Here is a 12,956-nt window from a genome sequence, read left to right as displayed (position 1 = left end):
AAATATCTAGTTGGGGTAAGTGCAGTTCTTCTTCTCTGACTCAGAGATCTACCTTTTCACCTCCTGACCAGTCTCCCACCATTCTGGCCTGTGTCTGAGCTTCTCTCTCCAGCATCTCTTCCTAGATGTCTTGGCGTCATTTTACTATTCTCAAAACTAAACTCCTCTATCTCTCCCCTGAAACACTCTCTACTTTTTCCCTCTTACCCATCCCTACTATTATCTGTCACAGCTTAAAACACCACCATTCTCCATGCCACCTAAGTCTGTAACCTAGGGGTTTTATTCCTCAAAGTCGTCTCATTGGAGGGAGGAGGGGGGAGAGGAAGAGAGAGAGAACCAGATGTGACAAATGCTAGACCTGTTATTTAATGCCCTACTGGAAGGCAATTAGATGCTATGATGATGAGAGCTGTACAAGAGTGTGAATAGAAAAGTTTGTCACAAGTTTGTCAAATCTTGTGGCTGCCTCTGCTTCCTTCATAACATTTCTAAAATCTACCCTTTTATTTCAGTGTGGACAGCCAAAACTCTCACTAGTGCCTGGTCCTCTCTCATCTTCATTACTGTAATCTCATCCTCTCTAAACTTCCTGACACTCACTTCATCCCCTTCAGTCCATCCAGAATGCACTAAGATCACCCTTTTTTTGTCCATCACTCTGACTACATCATTTCTTTCTTTGAATTCTACCACTGGCTCCTTCTGTTGCACCACATCAAATTCGAGCTTCTTTTCCTGGTCTTCAAAGCCCTTCCCAACTCTGCCGCCTTACTAATAGCGTTGCCAGTTTTTGTTGGATGTATTCCTGGAGGTTTCATCACATGATATCTTTAATTAAAGATTAATTCCTGGAGTCTCCAGGAATTAATCATGGAGGGTTGGCACCCTACTCACTAATTGCTTTCCATTGCCTGCTAGACTTCCCTACTTGTTGGGAATGCTCTCTGAAAAGTGTTTTTATGCCTTTTACAAATGGAACCCTGAATTGATCCGCAATGGCTATATACTTTTCTCAAGACCCACCTCTTTCACGGAGCCTACAATTTGTTCATGATTTCCAGGTGGGGTTGGAAGTGTGCAGATGAGGGGATGTAAGAGGTGTCTTGCCTCCCATACTTTCAGATGCTGTCTCTGTTTCCCCTTGCTAATTGGCTAGGGGGGGAGCCCTTTGGCTAAGCCCCAAAACTACTCCCTTTTCAGGGTAAACAGGCCAAACTGCTTCACCTATAGGTGCAGAGGCTCATGAGTAGTCATTTAGTCCTGGACTTCTTCCACAGGCCTTTGGTGGAGACCTGTGAGCAGCTGCTGTGCTCTCTAGGTCTCTCACTACTCTCTAGCTTTCTAAACCAAATCAAGCCTCTCTTCCTCTGGGTTCTTCACCCAGCCCTCTGCCTGTTCCATTAGGTCTCTTCCCCCGGTCTTCCATAACCCAGGAGAGGCTCCACAGCAGGTTCTGTTCCTTTCAATTGTACACCCACAACAGTTCTCATATGCTTCCCCCATCTCTCAGTCCTTGCCCTGCATATAGTGTTGCCCAATCTACATTGATTATCTTTCTGAACCGCAAGTCCCAGAATGCCTTGGTTCTGGGCAGAATCAGGAATCTTGACAAAGCTGGATCTTGAATCTCACTTAAAGGGCCAGCTCTCCTTATATGATATGATAGTTGATTCTTAATGCACATATAAAACATGTGCATGAAAGTTGTATATATTTCGTTGTATTCTCTTCCCCCAACCACCCTTCATGTGTCACTTGTCTTCATAAATTGTGTAGGGTTGTTTTTATGTTAGTACCACACCTAGCATAAGAAGCCTTGTTCCTGTGTTGGGCCTCTAGGCACTACTGCATTAGAAATATTTAATAAGATCTATCTTTATAACAGAGCGGCATTTAACTCAAGGAAACGTTTTATTTTTTATTTTTTTAGTACCTAGACACACACAGCACCTGATTGAAAAACATGTTGGGATGATGATCAAAAACTGAATGTGACAGTGTTGTATGTTGTTACTCTAAAATCCCTATTCTGCTCTTCGGGACCTTGCAAATTAGAGAATTAAATGTTATGCTTGGTTTCAATATGAGGGCACAGCACTGTAAAAAATGTAGCCTATTTTTGCTGTGGATATAAGTTAATGCCAGACACATTTCAACTGAACATTCTGAAAATTTCGAAGAGACGATAAAAAGATTTGCAATGCGTGTTTGCTGGCAGTGGGTTTACTATGCACTGGCTTGCCGCTATTGTGCTGCACAACATATGTATATATAAGCAGATTTCACTTCCAGTGCAAAAAGGAAAAATTTGCTTTTGTACTGTGATTGTTAATAAACTTTGCTATTCAAATACTTAACACAGTATGTTTAAATCATACAGAGGAAAAAATATCTATTGAACTGAAAAATGCATCCACTGCAGCATTGAGGACAAACGTTCTACTCCTTGGTGTCCATCTAAGAATATCTTCTAGATTAATAAGCATTTCTTTTAGGACCCCTTACTGCCCAGGTACTGAATGCAGCCAGGCATACACTTTTTTAAAAAAAAATGACAGCTATTTTTAACGGTGGAAAAGGCATTCTTCTAGGGAAAAGTCAGCCATTGTTGCCTTTGAATTCTTGTGCAATAAAAGAATTTAACTATTTAGCCTTTCATCATAAGGACATACGTTTCCTCCATTCTTCAAAAATTTCACAAGTGTTTCTATAGATATATCTTAAAATTCAGCATAAAGAAGATGTTTATATTTTAGGTATGAGGCCTTGACCCTTTCTGAATGGGTTGCTGGTGGAATTTAATCTATTATATTATATTTATATTACTGCATGGCTTTCTTTAGTAGATGTATTTGTATATGAAGGGTTCTTATGTACATGTAACCGAGACTGGTCATTTCATATTGCTGCTATTTCACTCGTCTGTGAAGTTCTATCCTGCATTCCTTCATTGGTTCTCTCACAGATCTTCATCTAGTGATGATGACCCCTGGGTTCAAAGAGAAGGAAGACCAGTAATAGTTATTCTTTAGTGAAAGTATTAAAGAGGAGGACGACTATATTGGAGGATCATATGGGAATCTTGTGGGCTTTTGTAGGGTTCTATCACACCCTTCCTATGGCTATATATGATAGTGCTGGGAGAGATGGTGGAGGGTTTGGGCCATGATGCTGTCAATGTGCTGGTGACAAACAGCTTTAGATCTTGAATTGAGGCCTGGTGTGATGTCTCCTTCCCGTATGTTTGAGCAAATTGGGGCCGTCATTGAGGATAAGCTCGATGAAGTTTGCTCCAGGTAAACTGAAGGCAATGTTGTTCAACTGGAGGAAAGGATTTGGAAAGCTTGGTGGGAATTGTTTTTGTCCCCATTGTGGAAGAGCATGTCAGTTAGATGTAGCACATATAGTTAGTTCTGGACCCTCAATTGCTTCTAGAGTCCAGGTGGCTGTGGTGTCCAGAAATGCTTTTTCTTTTTCTTTTTTTCTTTACTTGTGTGGTTGGTGCAATGATTACAACTCTTTCTCTCCAATATGCACCTTGGTCACTGTTATCTGGGCCTCTGTGGTCTCTAGAGTAGATGAATATAAAATATTCTATATAGGGCTACCCATAAATAACATTGGGATGCTTCAGCTAGTGCAGAAGGCAGTGACTCATTATTTTAGCAGGATTGGTGATAGAGAGCACAGGCTACCAGTTCAGCAGTGCTAGTGCTGGCCTCCTAATACAGTTTAAACAGTTGATTTCTAGAATGACTATCTTACCACACTCTGTTGTGGCAGCTTGGTCACCAAAGGTTCTCACATTAACAACCCTGGGATTTAAATATCTGAGGGCATGTGATAAAGCTTTTCATGTGTTACCCAGGGTTTTCAGAACCACAGCAGGGGTAACTTAACTATTTCACTCCAGGTGGTGTCAGGAATAAATTAGTGGGAACACAAGCAATTCCGTCTGATAAGATTCATGCAAGTAAGCATGCTCTATCTAAAACTGCAGTGTATTAGATTTAAGCACACAGAGACACAAGCAACAGGTTTAGAACATCCCAGATATTTACCTCACATCTGGAACAGTTTTCAGAGTAGCAGCCCTGTTAGTCTGTATCCGCAAAAAGAACAGGAGTACTTGTGGCACCTTATGCTACAATAAATGTGTTAGTCTCTAAGCTTTCGTGGGCTACAGCTCACTTCATCGGATGCATGTAGTGGAAAATACAGAAGGAAGTCTCTCTCTCTCTGGAACAGTGTTGAGTAATTAACAGCAGGTTCGCAGTGGCCAGTTGCTTACCCACCGGGGAGAAAGTGTCAGGAGAAATGTCTCTCAAGATGGCGTCAGAGGACTGCATTAGCTAGTCTTTTATAACTAACTTCTACAAAACATATAGGTCATAATGACACCTACCAAATCATCATTTTTCCTAACTTTCAATAAACTTCTAATATCAGAGGAGCCCAGACCCAAGGTCTTCCAACCACCAAGATTTTCAGTCTCACTTGTTTACTTTTCTTTCCCCTCCTCCTGTTCTGATTAGCAGAAACTGTAGGTAGTTTTGACCTTGCTTTTGAAAGCCTGTTTTTCAAATTATCCCTTCATATTTTGTTAGTTCATGGTGGCTGAATGCACATAATATGGTTGCAATTGGCTTGATCACATTCTGGGATACACATACCCCCACCCCCATCCAGGGTTACAGATGAGCAATTCTAGAATTCACTTACCCTGCCAATCCTGTCAAACCTAAATTTAACCTTCAACCAAAGCCATTCAGGAGATTTTTCTGAGGAAAAGCACTGTATAGGAGTCAAGTATTAATATTAATATTATTATTAGACTTTTTCCTGGTGTAGGTTGGTGGGCAAGAGTTTTATGTTGACTCTTTTTGAAGACATGTTCTGAGATTTTGTTCGTTTGTGATAGCTGTACATTTAGGTGTTGTCTTTTCATGATAATACTGTTTCTGCTCTGCTAGCAGGGCCAGCTTCAGGCACCAGTGGAGGAAGCACGTGCCTGGGGCGGCACATGCTAAGTGGCGGCGTTCCGTCCATTCTTGGGGTGGCACAGTCCAGGCGGCTTTTATTTATTTATTGCTTCGGCAGTTCGGGTGGTAAAAATGGTAGAGCCGGTCCTGTCTACTAGTATCTCAAGAGGATGTTAAATAGCAGCTACTAAATTTAGACATTTTTAGATCAACTCCCTGGAGAACTTGCATCCAAGAGTTTCTAAAGAGCTGTCTGAAAAGTTCACACAACCATTAATGTTGATTTTCAGTAAGTCTTGGAACACTGGGGAAGAGCCAGAAGACCTGAAAGCAAGCTAATGTTGTGCCAAAATTAAAAAGGGTAAACAGGGTGATGTAGGTAATTATAGGTCTGTCAGTCTGACATTGATCCTGGGCAAGGTAATGGAGCAGCTGATACGGGATTTAATTAAGAGAGAATTAAGAGAGAGTAATATAATGAATGCCAATCAACATGAGTTTATGGAAAATAGATCCTATCAGACTAATTTGGTATCTCTCTTGATGAGATTACAAGTTTAGTTTATAAAGGTTATAGTGTTGATGTTGTTAGACTCCTGTAAAGCATTTGACTGGGTACCAAATGACATTTTGATTAAAAAAAACTAAAAAGATATAAAAGTAACTTAGCACATGTTAAATGGATTAAAAACTGACTAGTAGATCTCAATTTTAAATCAGGAATCATTATTGAACAATAATGTTGTGCAGCGGTTCTCAAACTTTAACAGCCTGAGGACCCCCATTGTGATTAAAAATTTTCGCAGGCCCCACCTCTTCCTGTCCCCACTCAACCCCTGCCTTTCGGCCTCTTTGTGCCCCCCTCCACCAAGCGTGCCCCATCCCTGCTCCTTCCCCTTCCTCCTAGTGCCTCCTGCATGCCGCTGACCAGCTATTTTGTGGTGTGCAGGTGGCACTGGGAGGGAAAGGGAGGAGTTGATCAGGAGGGCCGGCGGACCCCATGGAGTAACCCGGACTCCATTTTGAGAAACTCTGATGTAGTGTGTTTTTAGTGGGGTCCCATAAGGATCAGTTCTTAGTGCTAAGCTATTTAATATTTTTTCAATGACCTGGAAGAAAACCTAAAACAACAAATCACTGATAAATTGTGCGTCAGACACAAAAATGCGGGGAGTGCTAAATAATGAAAAGGACAGATCGCTGATTCAGAGTGATTTGGATTGCTTGGTAAGATGGGTGCAAGCAAATTACATTTATTTTAATATGGCTAATGTCAGGGCAAATATCTAGGAACAATGAATGCATGTGATACTTATAGGCTGGGGGACTCTATCCTGGGAAGCAGTGACTCTGGAAAAAAACCACATGGGGGTTATGGAGGATAATCAGCTGAACATGAGCTCCCCTATGGCCAAAAGGGCAAAGGCAGTCTTCAGATGCATAAACAGGGGAATCTCAAGTAGAAGTAGAAAGATTATTTTACCTCTGGAGTTGGCACCACTACTGGAATACTGCTGTTCAGTTCGCACATCCAGAATTCAAGAAGGATATTGATATGTTGGAAAAGGTTCAGAGAAGAGCCACAAGAGTGATTAAAGGATTAGTAGTAGATGCAAAGAGCTCAATCTATGTAACTTAACAAAGAGAATGTTAAGGGGTGACTTGATTATAGTCTAAAACAGAGGTTCTCAAACTTTGATCCATGGACCACCAGTGGTTCACGAGCTCCATTCAAGTGGTTGAGGATAGTTCCCTCTAAGGTGCGCACGTGGGCAGCCGCACACGAGAATGAAGGGCCACCCACCTAATTAGTGGAGTCGCGCAGGCATGGCTGCACCAGTTAAGTGCCTGGACCCTGGAGAAGATGCACATGTAAGGTGAGGTGGTGGCCTGGGGGGGGGGTGGGAGGGAGAATAGCGGGTAGGTAGGAGGGGGAAGTGGGATGAGAAGAGGGGGTAGGGGGAATTTGGGATGTGCAGGGCTGCGGCAGGCAAAGAAAGAAGTGACTTTCCCCAGCTTCAGAGCTGCGGCTGCTGGGGAGAGACCCCCCCCCCTCCTTCCCAGCCTCAGCTCTGTGGCGGGGGAGAGACCCCCTTTCCTTCCCAGCCTCATCTCTGTGGCGGGGGAGAGACCCCCCCCCATCCTTCTCAGTCCCAGCTTGGGGACTGCTGCAGTGGGGAAGAGAGGGCACATCCATTGCATTAGAAAGGTAAGACTACTGATATTAAATACGAGTTGTGCACCTTTATTTGTAGAACAAAAAACCTTAATTATTGTTAAGGTTTTTTTATATAGCGCTTTTATCCAAAGTGCTTTACAATAGTTGACTAACGGTACAAACAACATTTGGAAAAATAATTTAGTTGTCCGCCAAGAACCTCGGCAATTTTCAAGTGGTCCACGGGGGGGTGGGGGTGAGTTTGAGAACCACTGGTGTAAAATTACCTACACGGGCAACAAATATTTAATAGGCATTTCAGTCTGTCGTAGAGAGGTATAAAATGATCCAATGGCTGGAAGTTAAAGCTAGACAAATTCAGACTGGAAATAAGGTGTAAATTTTGAACAGTGAGAGTAATTAGCAGTGACTCTCCATCACTGGCAATTTTTAAATCACGACTGGAAGTTTTTCAAAAAGATTCACTCTAGGAATTATTTTGGGGCAGTTCTATGGCCTGTGTTGTACAGGAGGTTAGATTACATGATCACAATGGTCCCTTGGCCTTGTAATCTAGAATCTATTAATTCCTAGTTAGTGTATTTATAAAGAAATATAACATACCTAAATTGAGAGAAGGACTACAATATACTTCCTGCTTTAAGTTTTAGAAGATTATTTAACTTCTTCCCAGAAGAGAGAGAGCTAGGATAGAAGACATTGAAGATTTATTCACCAGCCAGAGATTTTGTTATACAATAACCTCTGAATTTAGGTTAGTATATTTTCATTATCTTTTATGGACCTAATAGGATAGGCAAAATGATAACCTGAAACTCCTCCACTCTTTCGGGCTGACAGTAGTGGAGATTTCAAAACCGCTTTTACAAGTTGTATCTGACAACATACATTTGCAAAAATGCTAGAACTCTGCATGATAATACCAAGAGACTCCACCCTGAGACACAACAGATAATAATAAAAAAAACAACTAGATGACTTTAACATATAGAAGCAGCAAAGAATCCTGTGGCACCTTATAGACTAACAGATGTTTTGCAGCATGAGCTATCGTGGGTGAATACCCACTTCTTCGGATGCATATAGAGATATCTCTATCTCATAGAACTGGAAGGGACCTTGAAGGTCATCAAGTCCAGTCCCCTGCCTTCACTAGCAGGCCCAAGTACTGATTTTGCCCCAGATCCCTAAATGTTCCCATCAAGGATTGAACTCTCAATCCTGGGTTTAGCAGGCTAATGCTCAAACCACTGAGCTATCCCTCCCCCCTTTATATTGGTCAGGCTGGAAGGAGGTTACTAGTGGAGTTCCTCAGGGATCGGTTTTGGGACCAGTCTTATTTAATCTCTTTTATTACTGACCTTGGCACAAAAAGCGGGAATGTGCTAATAAAGTTTGCGGATGACGCAAAGCTGGGAGGTATTGCTAACACAGAGAAGGACCAGGATATCCTACAGGAAAATCTGGATGACTTTGTAAACTGGAGTAATAGTAATAGGATGAAATTTAATAGTGAAAAGTGCAAGGTCATGCATTTAGGGATTAATAACAAGAATTTTAGTTATAAATTGGGGACACATCAGCTGGAAGTAATGGAGGAGGAGAAGGACCTCGGAGTATTGGTTGATCACAGGATGACTGAGCCGCCAATGTGATATGGCCGTTAAAAAAGCTAATGCAGTTTTAGGATGCATCAGGCAAGGTATTTCCAGCAAAGATAAGGAGGTGTTAGTACCGTTATACAAGGCACTGGTGAGACCTCATCTGGAATACTGTGTGCAGTTCTGGTCTCCCATGTTTAAGAAGGATATATTTAAACTGGAATAGGTTCAGAGACGGGCTACTAGGATGATCTGAGGAATGGAAAACCTGTCTTATGAAAGAAATCTCAAAGAGCTTGGCTTGTTTAGCCTAACCAAAAGAAGGTTGAGGGGGGATATGATGGCTCTTTATATATATATCAGAGGGATAAATATTAGGGAAGGAGAGGAATTATTTAAGCTTAGTAACAATGTGGACACAAGAACAAATGGATATAAACTGGACACTAGGAAGTTTTAGACTTGAAATTAGACGAAGGTTTCTAACCATTAGAGGAGTGAAGTTCTGGAACAGCCTTCCCAGGGAGTAGTGGGGGCAAAAGACATATCTGGCTTTAAGACTAAGCTTGATAAGTTTATGGAGGGGATGGTATGATGGGATAGCCTAATTTTGGCAATTAATGTGGTAATTGATCTTTGATTATCAGCAGGTAAGTATGCCCAGTGGTCTGTGATGGGATGTTAGATGGGATGGGATCTGAGTTACTACAGAGAATTCTTTCCTGGGTGCTGGCTGGTGAGTCTTGCCCACATGCTCAGGGTTTAATTGATCGCCATATTTGGGGTCGGGAAGGAATTTTCCTCCAGGGCAGATTGGCAGAGGCCCTGGAGGTTTTTCGCCTTCCTCTGCAGCATGGGGCACAGGTCACTTGCTGGAGGATTCTCTGCAGCTTGAGGTCTTCAAACCACAATTTGAGGACTTCAGTAACTCAGACATAGGTTAGGGGTTTGTTACAGGAGTGGGTGGGTGAGATTCTGTGGCCTGCATTGTGCAGGAGGTCAGACTAGATGATCATAATGATCCCTTCTGACCTTAAAGTCTATGAGTCTATATCAATTGTAAAGAGAGAAATATCTTCAGCCTACTAGTGTAAAACCAAAAGGAGATGGAGAATATGTAAGTGAAAAGAGGTGCAGCGCAAATGAGGATATATTGCAAAGTGATCTTCATTCTGTAGATTCAGTTCTTTGCTGGTGTGCATGGGTGCAGCTGCATTGGCGCTTGCAGAGACTTTTATCCCATGTTAGTTCAAAATCACTGACATTAGACAGTGTGAAATATTTACTGCTAAGTAATTGCAAATTTGTACATGTTCACTTTCCTCGACATAGTGAATACAGGCCATTGTTACCATGGGTTGTAGAAAATATGAAATCTTTAAGAGAACACTTTCATAATTCTCTAGACTCTTTTTTGCAGGACATTTTAAATCATTGTAGCGCTGAATCTACTCCTCTAGAACCCAAATTATTCTATATAAAAAAGAAATAGTTTGGCCTGGGAAAAATATATCCAATATATATTTTGGTTGAATTAAATATATTTCAACCATATTGTTACGCTGCAGAGGACCTAACCCAGAAGGTTTGGGGTTTAACCTATGTATAAAACGTGAACTAGGGAATTCATCTAAGCTGTAGAGAAACCAGTTTGGCAGAAATATATCCAGGACATTAACTCTTTCTTTTTTACAAGTACATGACAGTTTTAACTGATAGTAATAGTTAGTTAAATACCAGACCAGTGTTGCATGCTGGGGGGAGAGAGAGTGGTGGAGGAGAGAGAATCCAGAAAGAGACAAAAATATTATCGGGGGATGGGGCAAGGGATTGTGCTGACAGAGATAAAACTTAGATAATGTTTTCACCCCACTAGCCAGAAGGAAGCAAGGAATGCATGTTAGTATGAGCTCCAAACTAAATTGAAACAGCCAGTGAGAATCAGTGTTAACACCTGGCTTGATGTATGATCTGTTATTCATAGACTGATTTTGTATTTGTCCACACTAGAAAGCACTGCTGGTTTAATCATACTGGCATAGTTAAAGTAGCAAACCCACCTGGTGTGGATGCTGTTACACCAGTACATCTTAGTTTGGTTTATAGGCCTGATCATAATCCTGCAATTTTGTTATACATCTTTTTTTAATTCATGTACTAGATACATGAATCATTTATTTTCTCTGTGTTTCTTTCCATGTTTCTTCCTGTCTTTATGTAGGAATATCTGTATATAATAATCCAAAAATAGTCTGTGAAATTGATCCTTATTAACGTGTGGTTCTGCTCTGCAAGTGATTATGTAAAACTCATTGTGGGGTGTATTGTCTAACTACATATCAAATTTGTTATATTTACAAGTAAAATTATTGTTTTTCCTAGCTTTCAGCTGTGTAAACTCAGCCTGGGACCTGAAATTCAAGCTGGGTTCTCACCATTAGTACCAGATATTCTGCAAGCCAGATTCTGTTCTCTGTTAAACCAGTGCAACCCAATTAGAGTGACCAGATGAGAGGAAGACAATATCGGGACACATGGGGGAGGGAGGGTCACTGGCAGAGCAAAAAATAAATACATAAATAAAGCTGACTTGCCCGGCGGATCAAAAAAACAACAAAAAAACGGAGTATCACGAAATATCGGGACAAATTGCATCCCGACCAAACATTGGTCGGGATGCGGGACAAATGCCTAGATATCGGGACGGTCCTGATTTTATTGGGACATCTGGTAACCCTAAACCCAATTATCCCCAAACTCTGCCCTCATTGACATAGGAAGTGGCACAGGAGGTCATGAAGATTTAAAAAAAACAGCTTGACATTAGAAGCCCAGGTTGAGTTTAATGGACTGATGGGTTTAACTAATAAGCCAAACCACTTTTTACTTATAAATATAGTAAATTTGGTATGGACCCAATAAATCTGAAGCCTCATTAAGCCAGTTGTACAATCACTTTTATGAATAAACACTCCCAGCTTCAGAGGAAGAGGTGTATTTTGTAATCTAGAGCATGAGCTAAGCTAGCCAGGGGTAGGCAACCTATGGCATGCATGCCGAAGGCGGCACATGAGCTGATTTTCAGTGGCACTCACACTGCCCGGGTCCTGGCCACCAGTCCGGGGGGCTCTGCGTTTTAATTTTAAATGAAGCTTCTTAAACATTTTTAAAATCTTATTTACTTTACATACAACAATAGTTTAGTTATATATTATAGACTTATAGAAAGAGACCCTCTAAAAACGTTAACATGTATTACTGGCATGCAAAACCTTAAATTAGAATGAATAAATGAAGACTTCGGCACACCACTTCTGAAAGGTTGCCGACCCCTGAGCTAAGCAAAGAGGCATACTCTATGCAGAGTTGTCATGGGAGAAAGAGAGCCAGGACTTGTAACATCTTGACATCCTCTTTAATAAGGTATCTTCTGTCAAGAGTAGGATCATGTGGAAAATTAAGAACATTGGCCAAATTCACTGAGTATGCAATTTTCACAGACTTATCATATTTAATATGAAATAATTAAATCGGCACTAAGTAGTATTTAGTATCAAAGTGTAAACACTAGTCACCATTAAAAAGTTACCTCAATAGTTGCAGCTATAGTTAAATGTTATCTCTGTGGGTAAGTGCTGACTTTTTATTGTGATCATTATGGAAAAGTGGCAGAATCTGGCCCTTTATGACTTAATTCTTTATACAAGTTAGTTTCTGAACAGGTAAGAGAAAGTGTTATACTTGTGATACAAGGAACATGCAGAGAATCTTGCACTAGATATGATCCCTCCGTATAAACTTGAATAACTGATCCTCATATCCCTTGTACTTTTGCCACTAAGGAAGGCTCCCAAATATAATGTAGCAAAATAATTCTATGAATTACATTAGAAACAAATCTGATACGTAGGGCTAAATACCATTTCTTTTCCTGTTCTGTCTTTCCAGTCTGGTACTGTGAAACTGACAAAACCAGTAGCTCTGTGGACCCAGCAGGATGTCTGCAAATGGTTGAAGAAACACTGCCCTAATCAGTATCAAATCTACAGTGAGTCATTCAAACAGCATGACATAACGGGTAAAGTATGCAGTATCAGAAGTATTTCACTTTTTTTTGCTTTTAACCCTACCCTTAAATAGGGGCAAGTATACAGTAAGGACCTTTGGTAGTTAATTGTAAATTTGCCGCAG

The 12,956-nt window shown here is 41.0% G+C and overlaps 1 protein-coding gene across 10 annotated transcripts in view; it reads left to right on the top strand.

Moving 5' to 3' along the window:
- The window catches only part of SAMD12 (sterile alpha motif domain containing 12), a 220,619-nt gene that overhangs the window by 52,805 nt on the left and 154,858 nt on the right, over nt 1–12,956 (top strand). For 7 of the 10 annotated variants that reach the window (XR_005595225.1, XR_005595227.1, XR_005595226.1 and 4 more), the window contains one exon: nt 12,714–12,843. Coding sequence is in view for 6 of the 10 variants with exons in the window: in XM_039527938.1 (XP_039383872.1) it covers nt 12,714–12,843 (130 nt within the window). In the remaining 4 variants the exon portion in view is untranslated. The remainder of the gene's footprint in view (nt 1–12,713; nt 12,844–12,956) is intronic. The other 3 variants (XM_039527940.1, XM_039527944.1, XM_039527942.1) reach the window with 1 other exon arrangement.

Source organism: Mauremys reevesii, linkage group 2, assembly GCF_016161935.1.
Source record: "Mauremys reevesii isolate NIE-2019 linkage group 2, ASM1616193v1, whole genome shotgun sequence".
NCBI classification, from domain to species: Eukaryota; Metazoa; Chordata; order Testudines; family Geoemydidae; genus Mauremys; species Mauremys reevesii.
This window is presented reverse-complemented; position numbering and strand designations above follow the sequence as displayed.